At 40.3% G+C, this 23,654-nt stretch overlaps 1 protein-coding gene across 1 annotated transcript in view; it reads right to left on the bottom strand.

Moving 5' to 3' along the window:
- Positions 1-5,073: 5,073 nt before the first annotated feature.
- LOC131240395 (uncharacterized) overlaps positions 5,074-23,654 on the bottom strand; it is a 42,035-nt gene continuing 23,454 nt past the window's right edge. Inside the window, exons 4-8 of the mRNA XM_058238595.1 lie at positions 22,315-22,413; positions 19,042-19,127; positions 18,865-18,954; positions 5,236-5,325; positions 5,074-5,189 (exon numbers count right to left, since the gene is read on the bottom strand). Of these exons, the coding sequence (XP_058094578.1) occupies positions 18,901-18,954; positions 19,042-19,127; positions 22,315-22,413 (239 nt within the window). The 3' untranslated portion in view covers positions 5,074-5,189; positions 5,236-5,325; positions 18,865-18,900. The remainder of the gene's footprint in view (positions 5,190-5,235; positions 5,326-18,864; positions 18,955-19,041; positions 19,128-22,314; positions 22,414-23,654) is intronic.

Here is a 23,654-nt window from a genome sequence, read left to right as displayed (position 1 = left end):
ACGGTGCAAAACAGTATCTCACCGCTATTTTTGGTGTGGTCCACTTGAGCATTGGATCTACATTATTTTTGTGTTCATGCTTTAAAATAATTTGAGAAAAGGGATCGATGGTTTGGATGTACAGATACATCACGGTGGGCCCGCTCACAGAACGCAATCCGCGTCCTAGTACAACTCGGCGCTGAATGCGGATTTCCTGCAAAAGCCTTTCGCATGAGGTTCCTGCGCTGAAACCTGGGTGGGGCTCAACGTGATGTTTTTGAGAAATCCAACTTGGCCATCCATTTTCTGAGATATTTTTAGGATAACAGGCCAAAAATGAGCCATAACTAATACTCAAGTGGACCTAAAATGTGAGTATTGAACGTACAAAGTTGAAATATTCGTGGGCCACAGAAGTTTTGAATCAGGCTAATATTTGTGTTTTCGGTTCATCCAAGTAGGAATGACGTTATTAATGGTATGGATGTCATGTAAACATCACTTTCTACCCCAGAAAGTTTTCAACTGTAGGAATTTTCCTACCCACCTTTTACTCTAGTGCGTCCCACTTGAGTCTTGGATCCTTCTCAGTTTTGGTCTAAGTCCTAAAATGAGCTCAGAAAACGGATGTACTGGGTGGATTTCTTAAAAATATCACGTTGGGCCCCACCCAGTTTTCCAGCGCAGGAAATCTGCGTCCCTCGTCCTGGACAAAAGACGGGAACGGATTGGCTACTCCCACGGCCACCGGCCAATGGTTGGTGGTTGGTGCTTTGTGGCCCCCACCATGATGTATGTGTTTCATCCATGCCGTCCATCTACTTTTCTAGATCATTTTATGGTATGAAAGAAAAAATGAACTATATATCAATCTCAGGTGGACCACATTACAAGAAACAGTGTTGAATGAACATTAACCATTAAAAACGTTTTAGGGGCCATAAAAGTTTTGGATAAGATTAATATTTATTTTTTCCCTTCATCTGGGTCTTTATGAACTAATCAACAGATTGGATGTCAAATAAACAGTGCAGTGGCCTTAGAAGGATTTTAATGGTGGATATCCATTCATATTTTTTCCTATGGTGTAGCCCACCTAAGATTTATAACCCTATAATTTTTTGTAACAACTAAAATTATCCGTAAAAATGGATGAAACACGTACATCATAGTGAGGCCCACAGAGCACCAACCACCAGCCGGCTGGTGTCAGGTGGAGTAGCCAATCCAACTCCGAGTAGGGACGGGATTGGAAGTGGATCGGCTGGTGTATTGACGTCAGCAAGTTATATGGGTAGCATCATGACGTATTTGTTATATCCAAACCGTCCATTCATCTTGCGGGCCCGTCGTAAGACTTGAGCCAAAAAATAAAATAGATCTAAAGCTAAACTAGACCACACTGCAAAAAGCAGTAGGGGATTGAACGTCTACCATTGAAACCCTTTTGGGGTCACAAAAGTTTTGGATCAATATGAAATTTGTTTTTCCTCTTTATTCAGATAGTTTTGACCTTATGAATAGATTAGGTGCAAAATAAACGTTACAGTGGGCCTGCAAATTTTTTAACGGTGAAAATCATTATCCCGCTGCTATTTTTGGTGTGGTCCATTTGAGTTTTGGATATGATTCTTTTTTTAAAAAAATGCTCTAAAATAATCTCAAAAAATTTATGAACGGTGTAGATATTATAACTACATTATTGTGGGGCCCATGTAACTTTGATCTCCTTTGATTCGTACAACTGGGACCTCGAGGAGCGTCTTGCGCACGGCACGTATCTACACCAGCGATATAGCTGGTGTGTGATACGGAAATGGATTGGCTACTCCCCAGCCTAGTGGGTGATGGTCAATGTTGTGTGGCCCCATGATGGATGTGTTTCATCCATTTTTACATATCTTTTTTTTTTTTTCTCTATCCCAAAAATAAGATGGGTATAAATCTCAGGTGGACCCCACCACAGGAAAACAATAGTGATTGGATATCCACCATTAAAATCCTCCTAGGGCCCACTGTACTGTTTATTTGACATCCAATATGTTGATTAGGTCATATATGCCCAGATGAAGTGAAAAAACAAAAATCAACTTGATTCAAAACTTTTATGGCTCCCAAAAAAGTTTTCAATGGACAAAGCTCATTCAACATTGTTTCCTACATGTATCCCGACAGATAAACAAATACCTTATAAAGGAAGAGGAAGGGGTGAATGTGCTCATAATGTTATGGCCATCTGTGACTTTAATATGATTTTTACATATGTCATAGCTGGATAGGAAGGGGTGACACATGATTCAAGGGTCCTTATGGATGCTTGGTATTGTGATCACGAATCATCATGCTTTGGTAATATATATATATATATATATATATATATATATATATATATATATATATATATATATATTTCATATAGCTTGGTAAAATTATAACTTAAAATTTTACTAAAATGTGATTTGTTTTTATGTAGATAAATATTATTTAGTTGATGCTGCTTACACTCACACAGGAGAATTTATGGCACCATACTGTAGTTTATTTGAATTAAATAGAATAAATTTATTTTCATTTAATAAAAAATAATTTCTTTATAATATAAAATATTTCCAAACAGGTAATAGGGGCAAATGTGTCAAATTAACATATTTCAGACATTTCAAATATTTGTTAACAAACATATTGTTTCAAATTCAGTACTTAATTTTCAGACTTCAGTCATAATTACCAAACAAGTTTTTTGACTTCAGATTCAGGTTTCAGATTCCAGATTCAGCTTCAGATTTCAGATTTAGGATTTAGATTTCAGATTTAACAGACGGGGCCTAAGTTTTTGAGTAATGATTTGAATTACTGCAGCCACAGAGATGTTATGTCTGTCACTTTCATTTTTTACATCATTCGTTTCATCAACATACCCAATGGGGATGTGATACTGGATATTTGAGAGTATGCACTGCTGCCATCCCTGTGTTTCATGAAAAAAAGAAAAAGGCTGTCGTGGGATGGATTTTTAACGGCAAGGATATCTATATACACTGTGTATGGGTAATGATCTTGTGGGCCAAGTGTATGGAAATCTTTTCAAGCAAATAGTTTCATTTGGCATCCACATCACCTATCTAGACCTGTCTGATGAGTCCAGTTTGTTCTTTATAGACCGATGTAGAGGATTATTCTTAGCAGATAGGCCCAGTCAATGATGCTTAGAACCACCAGATGGTTTTGTTTAGCCCAGAGAGTATATGTCAGGGCACCTATATAGAGGGTCGGTCCATAATCCTATATTTCTCAGATTTGTACTAACTAATCGGTTGAATGCTGCTGCCGCCGCCCTGGAAATGGTGACTTGGAGAGGGCTCAGCTGGAATAATGATCAAACTTCCTGTAGACAGATGGTTTGAAAATGAATTCCAGTAGTCAAATGTTTAATGCCCGACTCTCTCTCTCTCTCAATTGTTCGCTGGCATTGCCGGGAAACGAGCACGCTTCTGCATTGAATATATTCACCTTAGAGTAAATTAAAAGGGCCGTACCAGCAATGGTTGTTGGGAGAAGTTTTAACGGAGATTGCCAGCGATGAGCATTACCAACAGCTCCAGCTTATACTAGACGGGTGCCTAAGGACCCAACACCATTCATCATGCATGGAGCCTACAAGGAGAGACGGCCTATCGGAATCATCCATCTGCGGTGGTGCTGAAAAATCATTTATTCCCTGGGTTTTGGACAATGGCCCTATCGACAACAGCATGCAGGGTGGACGGTTCTGATCATCTGAATCTCTCTTCTCAAACAGACTTAAGCTTCCTTGCCATCTGCGGATTTTAGTATGCAGTGGGGTCTGCGGTTCACTGATCATGTCAGTTGATAGAATGGACCTCAACCCCAATGTCCTTTCTTCTCTAACAGACACTAAAGGGGGGTTTGGATCCAAAGTTATTTTGGATAATCTACTTATGCCAAATCATGGTTTCTACCTATTCGAATAAATATGCTTGCCCATCATGCAGGGCTGGCCTTGGATGTGGGTAATTCATCATTAGGGGCCAACCTTTGATGTGGACTGTCCATCATGTGGGGCCCAGCATCAATGCAAACTGCCTATCATGTGGGGCTCACCTTTGATGTGGACCGTCCATGTAGGCCCCACCTTTGAAGTGGGCCGTCCATCGTACCAGCCTGCTTTGGATGTGGGCTGAACTTTGATGTTGACCATCCAAATGTGGGGCCCACCTTTTATGTCGACCGTCCACCGCATGAGCTCCGCATTCAATGTGGACAGTCCACAACATTGGGCCTACTTTGATATGGACTGTGAGAGAGAACCATCTTTAACATGGACCATGAGATAGAAGTAGAGAAGTCATAAGTTAAAAACCTAAAAATAATTACTTTTTAAGATAAGTAGCTTTTGGCAAGCAAGTTACTTTTACTATGAGAAAAAAAAGAAGTAAATTAACATAAGTTAAAAAGTAACTTATTTGGTGGTGTATCCAAACGGGCCCTAAGATTGGAAGATATAGCTGAATATTAATTGGAATTATGGTGGTTGACCGTTTTTGCATTCCCTTACCATAATTCCAAGGGTCATTAATGTTTCCATATGGGGAGTGCATGGGCCATCCACAGTGGGACCCCTAACATCAACTGTTTAGATTACCGAACAACAATGGACTCACTTGTACAAATTCAAAAATCAGAATATAGGTGCATCAGAAGCTGATAATGTTGCATTAGTGTGCAGAACAGAAAACTTACTCCCCATTTTGCATCTGGTCTTACAGACGACTTTCTCCATTCTGCTCAGTGCTAAACCGGATTTCCAGCACTTTCCAGAAGAAGGCCTTGCTCTTTTTCTTTTTTCTTTTTTAAAAAAAAATAATTTTAAAGAAGCAAGGAAAAGGAGAAGAAATAAGTGATTTTCAACTGAAAGGGGGAAAAGTTTAAACAGTGGGAATAGCCAATTTGCATCCTTTTCCAGCCATGTCAAGCTATGCATGTAAAAAGCTTCTTAACTGGCTTAGGGTGCTTCAGTTAAACATCTGCTGGCATGACAATTCCAGCACAACCAACAAGACTCTGCATGAATTCAATTCCCAAAGAGTTTGCTATTAGGACTGCGTAAATTACATGTGAAATTGTTTTTAAAAATAGAAAAGAAGAAAAGGTTAAACATATTTTACAAATAAAACCAACAATCTGAAGCTAATCTCATTGTTGATTCTGGGACCCAGCAACAGCCAATCTAAAACTAATCTCATTGTTGATTCCGGGACCCAGCAACAGCCATTAGCAATCAGTTCTGGGTCCATCCATGTACACTACCGCCTTTGCATCCTTCTGCATACGATGAAAAATAAAATAAAATCAGCAAGTCATCACTCTGCACCCACCATGATAATAATAATGGATGGAACTAACGTCGCAGAGCCCTAGTATTCATGCAGGATAACAGAGCTTAACCTAGCTTACAGTTCCAAAAGCCAACCAAGAAACAACCTCTCTCTCTCTCTCTCCTTAAAGATATGAAATAGAGCCATATAACTCTACCATGGATCTTTTACACTTTTTGCCAAAAGACGTCAACAATTGGTTACCAGAAATGGCATGAGAGTGAACATCTCATCACTCCACCCTGACCTGGCATCATGTCAAAAGGCAAGAAAAATAAAGGCATTGCAAGCCAAAACCCCTAATGAAGAGTCTCTTAAAAACAATGGACAACAGCAGCTTCACAACTCTGCTAAAGAAGTCCCATAAAGACGTCCTTTTAAAATTCAGGCAACACCACAGCCCCTCCAAATGCCAAAGAGGCAACAATTAAGCAAACCAAGGGAATAGTCTTTGCCATTAAATATTTTAGCGTTCCTCTCTTCAAATGCCCCCATAAGATTGGGAAGGAAAGATCATCCCAATAAATCTTCCTCCAACCACTCAACCATCCAGCAATGACATCAAAAACTGATTAACAGCCCACATTTCAAAGAAGGTTATCCCAAATGGCCCTTACAAAGTGACTGAAGAAAAAGTGATGCACTGATTCCTCTTCCCTACACACAAAACACATAATGCACATTGCTGAATTCCCCCTCTTGCAATTTTCTGCAGTTAGGATTTTATTTGATGTGGCTAGCCATACAAATGCTTTGACACTGGGAACATAAAGGGATCTACAATGCTTGGACATTAGAATAAAGGGCTACTGGAATTACACAATTTAGAAAGGAGATTTTAGAGGAAAAACATCCACTTGCCAACCACTTCCAGCTCCATCTTCTGTCGAATTATCGATATTTACCTCATGAAAAATAGCCGGAAGAGCAGCCAATTCCTTATTCATCATTTATACAATCCACACAATAGAAACCCCCTTGGAATCATAACACATTGCAGCTTTAGCTTCTTTGTTGATTACAAAGAAAATAAGGAAAAGAGTTGAGCAACAGGGATCCATCTATCCAAACATCGTTCCAAAATCTGATCATGTTATCACAACGGACAACCAAACGTGTCCCTTCCTCTAATAAACAGCCTACAGCCTACTTTGTCTGGCTCTGTCAGATCCCATTAGGCTGATTGCCTTCCACACCTTTGAGGCCACATTGCTGACAGAGGTCCCTTGCTCTAACAGAGACTACTTTGTCTGGAAACCTCAACCAGATCTCCTCACAAGGTCATTAGGCTGATTGCCTTCCACACCTTTGAGACCACATTGCTGACAGAGGTCCCTTCTTCTAACAGAGACTACTTTGTCCGGAAACCTCAACCAGATCTCCTCACAAGGTCATTAGGCTGATTGCCTTCCACACCTTTGAGAACACATTGCTGACAGAGGTCCCTTCCTCTAACAGAGACTACTTTGTCCGGGAACCTCAACCAGATCTCCTCACTAGGCCATTAGGCTGATTGCCTTCTACACACTCAAGCCAGCCATGCCTGAAGAAGCCTTGGACATGACCACCACACCCAAACCAAATGGAAAATGACATTTGCACAAACCATCCTGATCTTCCCCAAATATCAACCACCATTTGCCAGGAAGGGTGCAAGTTCTCCTGAGTCTTTCCCACACCAATGCCACCCTCTTTCGGCTTTTGAGCACCCTCCCATTTGACAAGTTGGAATTTATACCCTTCATCTCTTCCCTCCCAAATGATATCTCTTCAAAATTTCTCAATCTTCTTTGCAACTACTTTTCAGTATCTTTTATATATATATATAAAAAGATTTGAGAGGGCAGATTTAGTAAGGCGTGGCTCCCTCCCAAAGACGGGACTTTTTCCAATTTGCCAATATCTTTACCATTCTTTCAACATCCGGATCCCAAAAGGAGGATACGATAGCATTCCCTCATATAGGAAGGCCAAGGTATTTCATCGGCAAATGCGACACAACTGAAGACATTGGGAAAGATACCAACTCCTCCCCCATCAATGGCAACTCCTCCTCATACACTTTTTCTCAAGTTAAACCTAAAACCCAAAACTGCTTCAAAGCACCAAAGCACGCCTTTGATAATCACAGTCTGCCTCATGGATGCCTTGCACATAATGAGTGTCATCCACAAATTGGAAATGAGAGACAATCAACTCCATGTTAACAATCTTGAAAACCCTCACAAGACCCAGATCAGAGACCTCAATCATCAAAAAACTCAAAACTCTCAATCAATTTAGTAAACAAGAGCGGTGATACAAAGACCTCTAGAACTAGAGAGGAATTCCTGCAGGAGAGCAATTAACCAAGATGGAAAAGATGCCATATTAATAAATTGGGATTTTCGCCGTAAGCTGCCTATCTTTTGGTCCATGGACCGAAAAACTGTTGCTTTTAAATTGTTTCTCCGAAACAGCATTTTATATGCACCGTTAGTCTTGGAACCACTCGTCGTGAATCTACGTTGTAGTTTGACCAGAGTACTTTCGTTTTGACGAAATTACCCTTCTCAGTTTAAAAAAAGAAAGTTGCTTTAAGAAATCTACAAAATGAGGTGGGGTTGACTTCCATCATACTTGTTGCGAATCTGAGCCACTCATCATTTTTGCCACCTCATTTTAGGGCGTGAGCCCAAAATTCATGCAAATCTAGTGCACATGTGGTTCTCATGATAAGAAAAGGTGGGTGGTGACTTACTACCGTTGAAACTATCAATGATCTATTTTTAATGCTTTTAGACCATTCAAACCCTTGAAAAGGCATTCCCAACAGTTCAGAAGGTCATTCCCAGTGGCCTAAACATAACCACCGAATTTTGCCTTGATCTAAAATGTCTGTGGCACCATGAAAGCTTGAAGGGCCTGGGTTCAGCATGCACTGTTATCTGCAGTGTGGCCCACCTTAGCTTCGAATCTGGATAACTTTTTGGCCCAAATCATAAATTCATATAAGGAAAATGATGGATGGCTCAGATTTTTTGGAAAGAAACACGGTGAGGTATGACTATTTCACATCACATCTGACACGTCAGTGACAGGTGACGTTTTCGTGCAACCACTGTTAATTTTGATGGGCCCACCTTCATGATGCTTGTCGTGAATCCAAACCATCCATCATTTTAGCCATCTCATTTTAGGGCATGTGCCAAAACCCAGGCATATTCAATGCAAAGGTTGGTCCAACAACAAGAAAATGATGGTTTGAAAGGCCCTGGTTCAGTATGCACCGTTACGTGCCTGCCATGTGACCCAACTGAGCTTCAGATGGGGATCATTTTTTTTGGTGCAAATCATAAATTCATATGAAGAAAATGATGGACGAATCGAATTTTTCGAAAAGAATACAGTGGGGCCCACGATCATGGCCTCCTAGGTGAATTGACCAACATCTTATCGTCATCCTCTTCGTTGTAAAGGAAGTCTTAAGAGAACCTATCCAACCTTCACCATTAAACAGAAATTAACCCGGCATTAACATCTCCACCAACACACTCTCCTGTTCTAATAAACTGTCTCCTCTTCTTCTCTCCTCCCCACTCTTCCCTGTATACGCCTCTCAGCTTTGTCCTCTCTAATATCTGCCTCTCTCCTCTTGAGACAGTTGTATGCGTGGGGTTGTTGTTGGTGTCGTGATCGTCATCGGTGCCTGGTTCGTCATTAGTTGCTAACCAGATCTGTTGTAAGTGTCCTACCAAATCCAACCATTAACTTTCTGTTTGTTGTGGACCCATCTAAGGGGTAGTCCATCTGTATGGGAGTGGATTGGGTACTACCGCCACTAGGACCTAGCTAGAGACTGACCTTCCTAGTAGGGATTCTGTGGGGTCCACCATAATGCATGAGCCCAAAAGGAGGCATATCAAAGGCTTGATTGGACCACACCAGTATTCGAAATATCGGTATCACACTATGTATCGCACTCTTGGGATACAAATACGTATCGGTTATTGCATAGGATATATCGTTTGTATCGCATAATTTATCGCACTTTTTGGGAAACATGGGGAAACATTGGGAAAATGGTTTAATTTTTTAACGAAACTTTGGGGATTATTAAAAAAGCCCTTAATACGCACTTTTAAATCATAACATCTCAAAAAAAAGATGCACATAATAAGTTTCCTTTGTATAGGGTCCTACGCTATGCGATGTTTAACTAAACTAATGCAACTATATTTAAATTGGATGCATGGTATTTATAAATATATCATAATCATGTATGAAAACACAACCAATTCATTGAAAAGCAAAAGAAGAACTGAAGAAGTAAAATTTAAGAAATATACATATTAATGATGGGGACTAGTTGTGGTCTAGACCCCCATAGAGTTGCGCGGTGGATGGACGGTGTAGATACAACCAGTGTTCATATTATCAGCGAGAAATCGATAATATTGGTGTCGCCGGAGTTGCGACATCGAAACTCGCTTCTTTTGTTTCTCTTCCTAATATCGGCGAATTTTTGGTGATTTTATCATTTTTTCGTGAAAAATACAGTTGTTGGTGAGAAATTGTTGTAGCTACCTACCCTGCCACAAGATAACTGTCGCAAACAATCCCTTTTTGACGCCAATAATATCGGGAGACGGCGTAAATACCCAAAAAAAAAGAGAGAGAAGAAATCGGGAAAATTTTTGGATTTCGTACCTGTACAGAGGATTGTTGATCGTTTTTTTTTTAATAGATCATAAATTTCAAATGGAATGACAGTTTTAGCGAAGAATCTGCGAAATCTCAGCGATCTTGGAGAGGTTTTTTCGGGATTTTGGGGTTTTGAGGTTCCCTTCTGGAACCCTCTTCTATTTTCAGAAAACGGGGAGTGGATTAGTTGGTAGGGACGTGGATTAGATATTGACAAGTTGAGTAGCCAGACTAGCAACTAAAGTGACACCACCGAGTTCTGTGGGGCCCACCATGATGTATGTGTTGTATCTACACCTTCCATCCATTTGGAGAGATCATTTTAAGGGATGAGACAAAGAATGAGTCAGATACAAATCTGGAGCGGACCCCATCATAGAAAACGATGGAGAGGGACGCACACCGTTGAAACCTTCCTAAGGTCCACTACGATGTTTATCTGAGATCCAACCTCTTTATAATTTAATATAGACATGAAAGAGGGAAAAAAAACAAATTTCAGCTCGATGGAAAACTTTTGTGGCCCTTTGAAATTTTTAGTGGTGAGCATCACTCTCTCCACTGTTTTCTATGGTGGGGTCCACTCGAGCTTTGGATATGACTCATACTTTGTCTCATGCCATAAAATGATATATCCAAATGAATGGACGGTGTGGATACACCACATACATCATGGTGATCCCCATAGAACTTGGTGACGTCACTTCAGTAGTGAGTCTAGCTACTCGACCTATTAGTATCTAATCCGTGTCCGGTTCGTAGTGTGGTGTGCGGGCCAATCTCGGTGGCGTCTGGACGTTACTAAGTTCCGTGGGCCCCACCATGATGTATGTGTTATATACATGCAGATCATTTTATCAATACCGTCCATTTATTTGCCAAATATAATTTTAGGGCATAGGCCAAAAAAATGAGGCAGATCCACATCTCAGGTGTACCACACCAAAGGAAACAATGGTGATTAAATGCCCACCATTAAAAACTTCGTAGGGCCCATTATAAACTTCCTAGAGCTATTGTAACGTTTTTTTGCCATCCAACCTATTGCTTAGGTCACACGGACTAGGATGAAGCGGAAACACAATTATCAACTTGATCAAAAACTTTCGGTGGGCCCCTAAGACGTTTTTAATGGCAAGATTCAATCAGTATTGTTTCCCTTGGTGTGTTCCACTTGAGATTTGGATTTACTTCATTTTTGAGTCTCTGTCCTAAAATGATATGGTGAAACGAATAAATGGAGTGGATTTCCCAAAAGAATGATAGTGGGCCCCACATGGTAAGGATAACACCCACATGTATCCGGGTAACATCTAATCCACTCCACAAAGGACACATTGCCTATTGATGCTTATAGCCAGTAGCTAGTGGACGGTGCTTTGTGGGACCCACCATGATGTTTGTGTTTATCCATGCCGTTCATTCATTTTTTTTCAGATCATTTTAGGACATGAGCCAAAAAATTAGGCAGATCCAAATCTCATGTGGAGCACACCACAAAAATCAGTGGTGATTGAATGCCCACCATTTAAAAAAAATTGGCGGTCACAAAAGTTTTGGATGAAGCTGATACTTGTTTTTTCCCTTTCATCTAGGACTTTATGAGCTTATCAACGGGATGGATGGAAAATAAACATTACGGTGGGCCTTGGGAAGTATTTAATGGTGGGCTTTCAGTCACCACTATTTCTTATGGTGTGGTCCAGTTGAGATGTGGATCAGTCTTATCTTTTGGCCCAATCCATAAATTAATCTTTAAAAACATATGAACAGTGTAGATAAAACACAAATATCTTGGTATTGGTGAGATAGATCAAATGCTCAAGTGGAGCACAACACAGGAAACAGTGAGGACTGACTGCGTACAGTTGAAAACCTCTTGGGGCTATAAAAGTTATGGATCAAACTGATATTGATATGTATGTTTTTCTTGCAGTGTGATCCACTTGAGATCTGGATATGCTTCATTATTGGGCCTATGCGCTCAAATGAGTTGGCAAAAAGGATGGACGGTGTGGATATACAACGCATACATTAAGGTAGGCCCATGGTCAGGTGCCACCCACATTCCTATCCCTAGAAAACTTGCCAGGGTCCACCTTATTATTTTATTGATCATCCAAACCCTTGATAAGGTGTCACAAACCATTGATCAAGGCCAAATCCTATTGGGAGAAGCCATGGCCACTCCTAATATGTTCTCTTTGCTTAGATAAGGTGTCATTATTGGAGTGATTTCTTACGGCAGTGCATGCTTTTTGGGTCCCGTTAAATGAAAACTTTTTATGTAATGTATTCTTTTTACAATTTTTTATTCCTAAATATCCATATATGTGTATTTAAGCATGTCCTGAAGTTTCACTGAAAAATTATACACTTTTTCCCATATTTCCCTATTTTCCCTCGCATTTCCGGTTATCTCCGATATTATCGGCGATAGCGATATTATATCTTTATCTCCAGCTAGCGAAACTTGTAGCGATACCGACAACTTGAACACTGGATACAACACATATATCATAGTGGGCCCCACAGAACTTGGTGACGTCACTTCAGTAGCCAGTCTGGCTACGCAACCTGTCAGTATCTAATCTGCGTCCTACAAATCCGCGCGGAAGGTGATTGCGTAACCTAAGCATACTAAGTAAACTCTGTGGGGCTGATCCTCATTCGTGCATGTTATCCACTCCATCCATCCATTTTAACAGATAATTTTAGGGCTTTAGCCCAAAAATTAAGTCTATCAAAATCTCAAGTGGACCACACCAACGGAAACAGTATGAATTGAATTTCTACTGTTGAAGGGTTCTTGGAAGCCACGGAAGTGTTAGATCAAGATGATATTTGTGTTTTCCATTCATCCATGTCCGATTGATCTTATTAATAGGTTGGGTGACAAATAAACATCACTGTGAGCCATAGAAAGGTTTCAACGGTGGAAATTAATAGTTCCACTGTTTCCTGTGGTATGGTCCACTTGAGTTGTGGATATGCTTCAATTTTGGGCTCAACATCTAAAATGATCAGTAAAAACGGATGGACGGCGTGGATAAACCACGTGCATTCACGGTGGGCCCAACAGAGTTTACTCAGTACGATAAGAGCGTACCGAGTAACTCAGTACACAATCCAGTTACAATCCGGCCCCTCATTGACCCGGCACAAGCGACGTCACCAAGTTATGTGGGTCCCACCATGATGGATTTTTTGTATCCACACCGTCCATACATATGAAGAGATCATTTTATGGCATGAGCCAAAAAATGGGTCAGATCCAGAGCTCAAGTGGACCCCACCACAGAAAACAGTGGAAAGACGCCCACCATTACAAACTTATTGAGGGCCACAAGAGTTTTTAATCAAGATGATATTTGCCTAAATGTTTGTGTCATGCCCTAAAATAATATTTCCAAATGAATGGACGGTGTGGATACGACACATACATTACCGTGGGACCCCTGCAAGAATATTTCTTCAATGATTATCGTTCCGGAAGGAAGGGGTTCCTCAATCCAGCCTGATTTCTCGCCGGAATCTCCGAAAAATCCCCACAGACACACTCCAATCAGCGAAGAAAGAGAGAAATTGAATAAAATGGCAAGAAAAATCATCGAAGAAAAAGGAAAAACGTACTTACCTGTCAATTGATGGAATGGCCCACCTCCGATCACCAATCTTCGCTACAGCCTACAAGTACTCTCCGATTTATCCTTTTTTTTTTCTAATTCAATTTTTTTTTTTAATTCTCTACAACCCCACATCGGCTTTTTATGGTCGTTGTGGGTTGTTGGCTACAGTGGGACTTGTGAGTCCCCTGCAATCAACCCGTGAGCGTCCGTGAGTGCGTCTATCGATATCTAAAAATAATGAAGGAAATCGTGCGATATCAGCGATACATCATGTGATAACGACGATATATCATGCGATATCTGGATTTTGGGTTTTTTTTTTTTTAAACTTCCGAGGGTTATCACGTGGGTTTCGTCTCGCTAGGGGGTGATAACGATAATATCGACAGATATATTGGCCGATAGTATCGATATTTCGAACACTGATTAGGATGTCTCTCATGATGGAATTTGACCCAAAATCAATCCTTCCACCACCATTTCCCAAGAACTGCAGCATTAACTTGGCCAATAGATCAGATTTCAAGCCTCCGTCATTCATTGGCTTGCACACATCCATCCAGGCTCCCAAATGATACTTGTGATCATCCTCCCAATTGTTCCAAACAAAATTTTGCATGGGTTCAAGTTTGGCAGCAACCTTGACTGGGCATTTTCAATAGCAAAGAAAGGTGTAGATGGACATTTGCAAGGACTGCTCAATTAAAATGATCCTACCACTTGGAGATAGCAGCTTACCTTTCCAACTGGCTAATTTTCTGCTACAATGTCTGCCAATAAACACCAGGTTCTCCAAGTGGCCAATTGGGAGTGCAGCAACACAACTCCCACTCACCCTTACAATCAGACCAACTAGACTACTATTCAGGTTTGGACTAGAAATATTGGTTTTGGCTAAATTTACCCTTAAACCAAAGATGATCTTGAAGCATTTGAGAATATACTCATAATTCCTTCCCTTATGAGACAGGGTCATCACCAAATATTGAAATATCATCGAATACTACATCTGAGAGACCCTAATTTTATCACCTCCGACAAACATACCACACACCAGCCCAATCTCCGCACCTTTCTTTAACATCTGGCCCAATGCTTCCACCACTCGTAAAAAGAAAAGGGGGTCGCTTGACGTAATCCCCCACTGCCTGTGAAGAAGCCCTTGGAGTCCCCTCTATCGAAAGCCATGCTGAAGTGACACAAGTTTTAATCCATCTTAGCCATTCCCCTCCAAACCCCTTTATATGGAAGAGATTATTCAAAAATTCCAGTTGATGCAATCCCAAGCCTTTTCCATGCCAACCTTTATAATTAAAGCCTCGATGGCCTTTCTTGTGATATTCATCCACAAGCTCTTACACAATAAAAATGGACCATCAAACCACAACCTACCCTTGACAAAGGCTCACTACGCCTAGAACGAATTCAGGGCAGCAATCAAGGCATTAGATTTTCAAACCCCATCTCTTGAGGGTTTTCCATATTTTGCTAGATTCACCACTAAACTCCATCTCTCAATAGCCTTCCCATGGAGAACATCAATGACAGAAGCCTCATCCTAGTACCTGAATCTAACAGAGACAAATCTCCCCAACGTTGACACTATATCCTAATTTCCTGTCTCCACCAGCTTTCCATATTTTGCTAGATTCGCTATTAATCTCCAGCTCTCAATAAGCCTCATCCTAGTACCTGAATCTAACAGAGGCAAATCTCCACAACGCTGCCCCTATATCCTAATATCCTGTCACCACCAGCATTCCATATTTCTCAAAAATAATGACAATATCGCTCGAATTAAATTACCAAAAATGGACCCTCTCCTTCCTTGATTTCCTCTAGTTGACTACTTGCCATCCCTATTGTTTGCCAAACAAAGCAACCATGCAAGGCAACCTCCAAATGACAGACAAAATTCCACTTGGAGCCCAATCACCCAACCAACAAGAACAGACAAATGGGGAGGCATTCAACACATCCCCTTGATCTGTTATACACTTGGTTGAATGATATTCTCACCAGTGTTCGGAATATCGATACTATTGACCGATATATCGGCCGATATTATCGTTATCGTCCCCCAGCGAGACGAAACCCTCGCGATAACTCCTGGAAGTTAAAAACAAAAAATTCAAAATCCAGATATCGCACGATATATCGTCGATATCACACGATGTATCGTCGATATCGCACGATTTCCTCCTCCATTATTTTCAGATATCGACAGACACACTCACGGGTTGATTGCAGGGGACTCAAGAGTCCCACTGTAACCAACAACCCACAACGACCATAAAAAGCCGATGTGGGGTTATAGAGAATCAAAAAAAAAAAAATTTGAATTAGAAACAAAAAGAAAAAAAAAATCGGAGAGAACCTGTAGGCTGTAGCGAAGATTGGTGGTCGGAGGTGGGCCATTCCATCAATTGACAGGTAAGTACATTTTTCTTCTTTCTTCGATGATTTTTCTCGCTATTTTCTTCAATTTCCCTCTTTCTTCGTTGATTGGAGAGTGTCTGTGGGGATTTCTCGGAGATTCCGGTGAGAAATCAGGCCGGATTGAGGAACCCCTTCCTTCTGGAACAATAATCATCGTCGAACCTCGCTCCGGAACCCTCGCGGACCTGCTGCGTTCGTGAAGGAGAGGGAAAGCGAAGGAGAGGGACGCGGATAGGGAGAAAATGGGAATCGGATTGCGTGGTGGGTTACTCTGTACGCTCTTATCGTACTCAGTAAACTCAGTTGGGCCCACCTTTAATGTATGTGGTCTATCCACACCGTCCATCCGTTTTCCCATCTAATTTAAGGGGTTGATCCCAAAATTTAGGAATATTTAAAGATCATACCATAGGAAACAGTGGTGATACTGACTTCCACCGTTGAAACCTTTCTCGGCCCTGCAGTGATGTTTATTGGTCATCCAAACCGTTAATAAGATCATACAAACGTGGATGAAAGGAAAATACGAATATAAGCTTGATCCAACCATCCAAGAATTCTGTGGCCCTCAAGAAATTTTCAACAGTAGATGTTCAATTCAACTGTTTTCTACAGTGTGGCCCATTTGAACATTGTATATGTTTTATTTTTGGGCTAAAGCCCTGAAATTATCTGGTACGGATCGGATAAAATACATAGTCATGGTGGACCTCACAGAGCTTAATCAGTACGGTAAGCGTAGTGAGTTACTATGCAGAGGTCATTTACTTAAGTCATGTCACCAAGTTCTGTGGGTCCCACGGTAATGTGTGTCGTATCCACACCGTCCATTCATTTGGAAATATTATTTTAGGGCATGACACAAACATTTAGGCAAATATCATCTTGATCAAAAACTCTTGTGGCCCTCAATAAGTTTGTAATGGTGGGCGTCACTCTCTCCACTGTTTTTTGTAGTGGGGTCCAGTCGAGCTCTAGATCTAACCCATTTTTTGGCTCATGCCATAAAATGATCTCTTCAAATGTATGGACGGTGTGGATACAAAAAATACATCATGGTGGGACCCACATAACTTGGTGACGTCGCTTGTGCCAGCTCAATGAGGGGCCGGATTGTAATCGAATTGCGTACTGAGTTACTCGGTACGCTCTTATCATACTGAGTAAACTCTGTTGGGCCCACCATGAATGCACGTGGTTTATCCACACCGTCCATCCGTTTTTACTGATCATTTTAGGTGTTGAGCCCAAAATTGAAGCATATCCACAACTCAAGTGGACCATACCACAAGAAACAATGGAACTGTTAATTTCCACCGTTGAAACCTTTTTAAGGCCCACAGTAATGTTTATTTGTCATCCAACCTGTTAATAAGATCAATCGGACATGGATGAATGGAAAACACAAATATCATCTTGATCTAAAACTTCCGTGGCCCCCAGGAACCTTTCAACAATAGAAATTCAATTCACACTATTTCCGTTGGTGCGGTCCACTTGGGATTTTGATAGACTTAATTTTTGGGCTAAAGCACTAAAATTATCTGTTAAAATGGATGGATGGAGTGGATAACATGCATGAATGAGGATCAGCCCCACAGAGTTTACTCAGTATGCTTAGGTTACGCAATCAGCTTCCGCGCGGATTTGTAGGATGCAGATTAGATACCGACAAGTTGCGTAGCCAGACTGGCTACTGAAGTGACGTCAACAAGTTATGTGGGGCCCCACCATGATGTATGTGTTGTATCTACACCGTCCATCCACCATGCAACTCTATGTGGGTCTAGACCACAACTAGTCCCCATCATTGATATGTATATTTCTCAAATTTTACTTCTTGAGTTCTTTTGCTTTTCAATGAATTGGTTGTGTTTTCATACATGACTATGACATATTTATAAATATCACGCATCCAATTTAAATGTAGTTACATTAGTTCAGTTGAACATCGCATAGCTTAGGACCCTATACAAAAGAAACTTATTATGTACATCTTTTTTTTGAGATGTTATGATTTAAAAGTGTGCATTAAGGGCTTTTTTAATAATCCCCGAAGTTTCATTAAAAAATTCAACCATTTTCCCAATGTTTCCCCATGTTTCCCAAAAAGAGCAATAAATTATGCGATACAAACGATATATCCCGTGCAATAACCGATACATATCTGTATCCCAAGGGTGAGATACATAGTGCGATACCGATATTTCGAACATTGGTTCTCACCAACAAGCACACCAATAGAACCCAGCCCATCACCACCTACACTCACGAACGGAGAGGCATTTGGCAAATCTCCCCAATTCACAGTGAAGGGAGGTGAAGCTCCATCTTGACAGTGGGGAGTAGCAGCAAGGAAGATGGAGATATCAACAATCCATTAGGTGCAAAATGAGTGATGTGCGAATCAGTAATTATCTGCTATATTTATCCTGTTATCCATGGCTTTAGTGGATGATACCGTTGTTTCTCTCTTTTAATAAATTACCCATCCAAAAAATGATGAAAAGAAGGTTGAGGGAAAAAAAAAAAAAAACATAGGCTTGCACAAGGATTTTTCCTTCTAGGATACTCACAGAATTTTCAGTGACATCTGACGACTTCTAAAATGAATGGTTGTAACTTTCAATGGGGAGAATTTCATCATATACCCATGTAATAATAATGAAAATAGTGATAAAAATATGATGATGGCTGTGATGAAACTGGTATTATGATTTAGCTCTGTTACTTACTCTTATCAATCGAACGTATCAGCATGTTTGGCAGTTTCATTTGTGTAAGACACTCTTCTTTGGCAGCTTTGGTTTCTTTTGAGTATGGTTCTGGCAAGGGTCATAGGAAAGAAGAAATGGTAAGTGAACATAGATATGGTAACACAAAAGAGTGGTTTACTATGAACTTGAAAACACCTTTTGCCTTTCTAAGGCCTCAGCATCTGTCCTCTCCCTCCATGTGCTCTTACGCAGCTTGATCGGACGGTTTCCAACATATTTACCTGCAATGATCATGTTAGACTCCAATGACATCATTATGGGTTTGTAATTTATATACGAAAAAACACGTAGATGGGCATAGAAAATAGCATATGTAAGGGAATGAGTGTGAAGAAAGAGTTGAGGATAGGGCTCTGCAGTGATGCAGCTGATGGAACTGGGTATTTCCTAGTTTGGTGATGCAGCTAATGGAAGATGGTACATTTTGGCATAGGGGAGGTCCATCTATTTTTGTGCAGCATAGTGGGGCAGGCAGTGCTTTGGACACTGTAGTTGGAAACAAAAAAAAAAAGGGTGGCCATTTGAAGGCAAAGGGGCTATAGCATAAATTCGATAGTGAATGCCATTCGATAGCATATCCAGTTCTCTGTTTCAAACAAGCTGGTGGGAGGCTCTCCACCTCCGTATTAAGGTTCCCCAGAGTCAGGCGCATTGGAAGGCTCCACCTGTGGGCTGGTCCAAAGCTAAATTTAATGGATATTCTTTCGGGAACCGTAGTCCAGGGCCTGTGAGGATTAAGGAGTCCAATTGTGCTAAAGCTGACAGATTTCTCCACGAGTAAAAATTATCTCTGAGCATAACTTCATCCCAACCATTGTAGAAGGTGGTTCTAGTAATGAGCAGGCATTAGCCTGTAGAACCTTGCTGATGCGGTTGAAGCTCGGGATATATGCAAAGGTAAGCATATTATTTCTCCCATATTAGTAGAGAAGTTAACCCCCAATTAAATGGGACAAGGCTTAGATGATGATGATGATTAGTGGAGAAGTGAACATGGACGCTGATGATAAGGCTAAGGCCGGGTTGGGGAGAGTTGCTATGCTGATTGAGGACTCGAGAGTCCACTAATGTCACCAGTGCAGCATGGGTGCTCTGCATGGCTGCTTTATGTGTTTGGAATGGTTTGTTTTATCCTTTTGGTCGCTCTTTTGTAGCAAGGGTTCCTTGATGTTGTAGTTTGTTAGCTCCAGGGTGCGGCAGATCGTGCACCTCTGTTTTTATATTTTATGGTTAATAAAACTTGCTTGGGCAGGGGTTGGCAACCAACCACTTAATTGGCTGCATTTTCGAGGGATAACCAGATACATGGGGGTATGTTCTCTCATTGATAACCAGATACTCGGCAGCATTTTCGAGGGATAACCAGATATGTGGGGTAAATTCACTCATTGGTAAAGGCAATTTTATTAATGAAGAATCCTAAAGAAAACTACAAGGGGAAGGAATCCCCAACAATGAGCGAGGGCCTGAAAAGGCACTCCAGAGCAAGAGAGTCTACTTTGGATTCCCTTCCATACAAACATTTTTCTTTTTCTTTTCTTTTCCTTTTTTGAATGGTTGCTTCGCAGAGAACATGAAAGAACTGCAAAGGATGACCACAGCATGACTGCATAGTCTCCTCAAGCCAATCTCCAATCTCCACGTGTTTTATCCCAAAGAATTCCTCCAACAGATGACATTCCACAGGTCACCCCAAATCACCAGCAGGCCCAAACAAAACCTTAGAATCTCTTTTAAACCAGTCAAAAGCATTCCAGTCTCCACCTCTAAGGTAAGAATCATAATTCAAAGGAGAAGCTTACAATAGGCAGTGGGGAACCAAATTTCAAAATTTTAAGTGACAACACGCATGCAGTGGTGAGAAGAATGTGTAGGCTATATTCAAGGCGACAAAGCATAGCTGATAACTATGAAATTTCATGCAAGATTAAGGTCCCAAAGAGGAATAATCAGCAGTGGTAAGATAAGATTTTGGGAACATAATTGCTGGGGGAATGAGCTTCATTTTTTTTTCTTTTTTTTTCTTCTGTTTTTCGTTCATTCAAAAGGATAGCCACCAGTAGGGAGGTGGTTATTGGTAACTGTTAGGATAGTGCAAGGGTAGGATAATTTGGAATTTAGTGTTAACAAATTACAATAATGGACCTCAAGGATGACAAGATAATTTGTTCAGCTGACCTTTTTGAAATGCTACATGACGTCCATATCCCATGAAATAGCATTCATAAAGCGTGTGGCTGTGAGATCATCAAGGGGGTGTTTGGCGCATGGAATTAGATGGTATTAAGTGGGATGGAATTGCTTTTTTGCAATAAATGCACTTGTCTGTGGATTGTCTCTTAATGCCATGGGAGTGAGCTATTCGCTTTGGTGTTTGGATAATGTAGGGTGTAGGGCTTAAATACATGTTTTGATTCATGTAATGTTTGGTTGTAGATGGAAAACAACTACCAATCTCGAAAATCGTGTTTGAAAACTACAATGAGAAGTAAGGTGGGGCCCACCTTAATGTTTGTGAGATCATTTTAGGACATGCTACCAAAAGTCAAGCAGATCTAAAATTCAAGTGGGCCATACGAGAGGAAAGAGTGGGGAAATTTTTCCTACCATTGAAACCTTCCCGAGCTCCACCTTGATGTTTATATGTCATCCCAACCGTTTATAAGTTCATTCCTGCTGGGATGAACTAACAACGTAGAAAACTTTATCGTGATACAAAACTTTTGTGGTCATATGAATGTTTCAATGGTGGTCACTCAATCCCCACTGTTTTCTCTTGTGTGGCCCACTTGAGTTTTAAATCTACCTCATTTTTGGTCACTTCTCCTAAAATTATCTTGTAAAATAGATGGATGGGGTGGATTCCTCACAAATATCAAGGTGGGCCCCACCTCCCTTCCCAGGGTAAGAACTTCCTAGCTCATGTTTTAGGAGGAAATCCCATGGATTTCACAAATCCTGGTTGAATTGGGGAAAGCCCTCCATAGTCCTCCCTAATCCATGCACAGGATCCAATGTTGGAAACCTATGATGAATCAAACAGGGATGATTTTTCAAACCAAGGGATTTAAAGTTTCATCCCACTTAATACCATCTAATTCCATGCACGAAACACCCCCCAAGAGGTTTCATGCCAATTCTATAGTTGGAGGACAGTACATCGCCCACACCAAGGTATGGGGAGCTCCTATGCCTCCAAGAAATGGTGTTTGGTCATTTCTTACATGAAGCAAATGGAGTAGAGCCATAGAAGCGTTGCTTTTAAAAGAAGGGCAGATATCAGTATGTATTGTACAATATCTGCCCCTCATTTTATTTTATTTTATTTTATTTGTAAGCAATAAAAACATTGTATATATAAGAAAAAGCATACTGCCACACGTGCATAATAGTAAGGAGAAAACGCACCATTCATTTCTTTCAGTGCTGCTGCAAGGTCTGAAGGGTTGGCAAAACTAACAAATCCATAACCCCGGGTTTTTCCAGTCCTCTTATCTCTAACCACCTGGGCATGGGATTAAAATATGTAAAGATGAACTTTGGTTATTTTCAAACATATAAACCAGACAACCCATATGATCTTACAAAAAAGAAGGAAAATAAAAGAAGAAAAAAGAAGAAGACCCCAAGAAGGTTACTGATAACGGCACAATGAATGAGTAAAGCAAACTTTTTTTCCTAAGGGAATTCTTTAGATTATTTTATGAGAAAAATACACTTGAACGAGAGAAACAGAGATGAATGGGATAACAAATAGATAGAACACCAGGACCAAAAACTGTACTTTCATCAGAAGAGGATAGACTTCACCAACAAAACAAAGCTCTATGTATATCTTTAGATCCAGTAACATTTTCTATATCTTATATAGCTATATAGCTATACCTTTATCAAGTGGAAAAAGAAATTTCTTGGTGCAAGCATTTGTTCAGATTATCCCCGATATTATCCATATCTCCAGCTCGGCGATACCAATAACACTAGTAATATCAGAAATTCCAGGTGTCAGTGATATATCGCTAAGTATCGCCAAATGTATCGATATCGCCGATATTTTTTACTGTGTAAATTCCAGGTGTTACTTGTATCGCCAATATTTTCAATTGTGTAAATTCCAGGTGTCGCTTGTATAGGCAATATTTCAATAATATCGCCAGAATCTATTTATTAAAAAATATATATATTCAATTTTTTTTATGGATGCATGGTTGTATGATGAAATGCATGCTTGTATGTGTGTATCTCTAGCTCGGCGATACCAATAACACTGGTAATATCAGAAATTCCAGGTATTGGCGATATATCGCTAAGTATCGCCAAATGTATCGATATCGCCAATATTTTTTACTGTGAAAATTCCAGGTGTAACTTGTATTGCCAATATTTTCTATTGTGTAAATTCCAGGTGTCGCTTGTATAGGCAATATTTCAATAATATCGCCATAATCTGTTTATTCGAATATATATATATATATATATATATATATTCAATTTTTTTTTTATGGGTGCATGGTTGTATGATGAAATGCATGCTTGTATGTGTGTATCTCTAGCTCGGCGATATCAATAACACCGGTAATATCAGAAATACCAGATATTGGTGATATATCGCTAAGTATCGCCAAATGTATCGATATCGCCAATATTTTTTACCGTGTAAATTCCAGGAGTTACTTGTATCGCCAATATTTTCAATTGTGTAAGTACCAGGTGTCGCTTGTATAGGCAATATTTCAATAATATCACCA

Source organism: Magnolia sinica, chromosome 3 (assembly GCF_029962835.1).
Source record: "Magnolia sinica isolate HGM2019 chromosome 3, MsV1, whole genome shotgun sequence".
In the NCBI taxonomy this organism is placed as follows: Eukaryota; Viridiplantae; Streptophyta; class Magnoliopsida; order Magnoliales; family Magnoliaceae; genus Magnolia; species Magnolia sinica.
The sequence above is the reverse complement of the archived record's forward strand: the minus strand, read 5'-3'. Positions and strand labels throughout refer to the sequence as shown.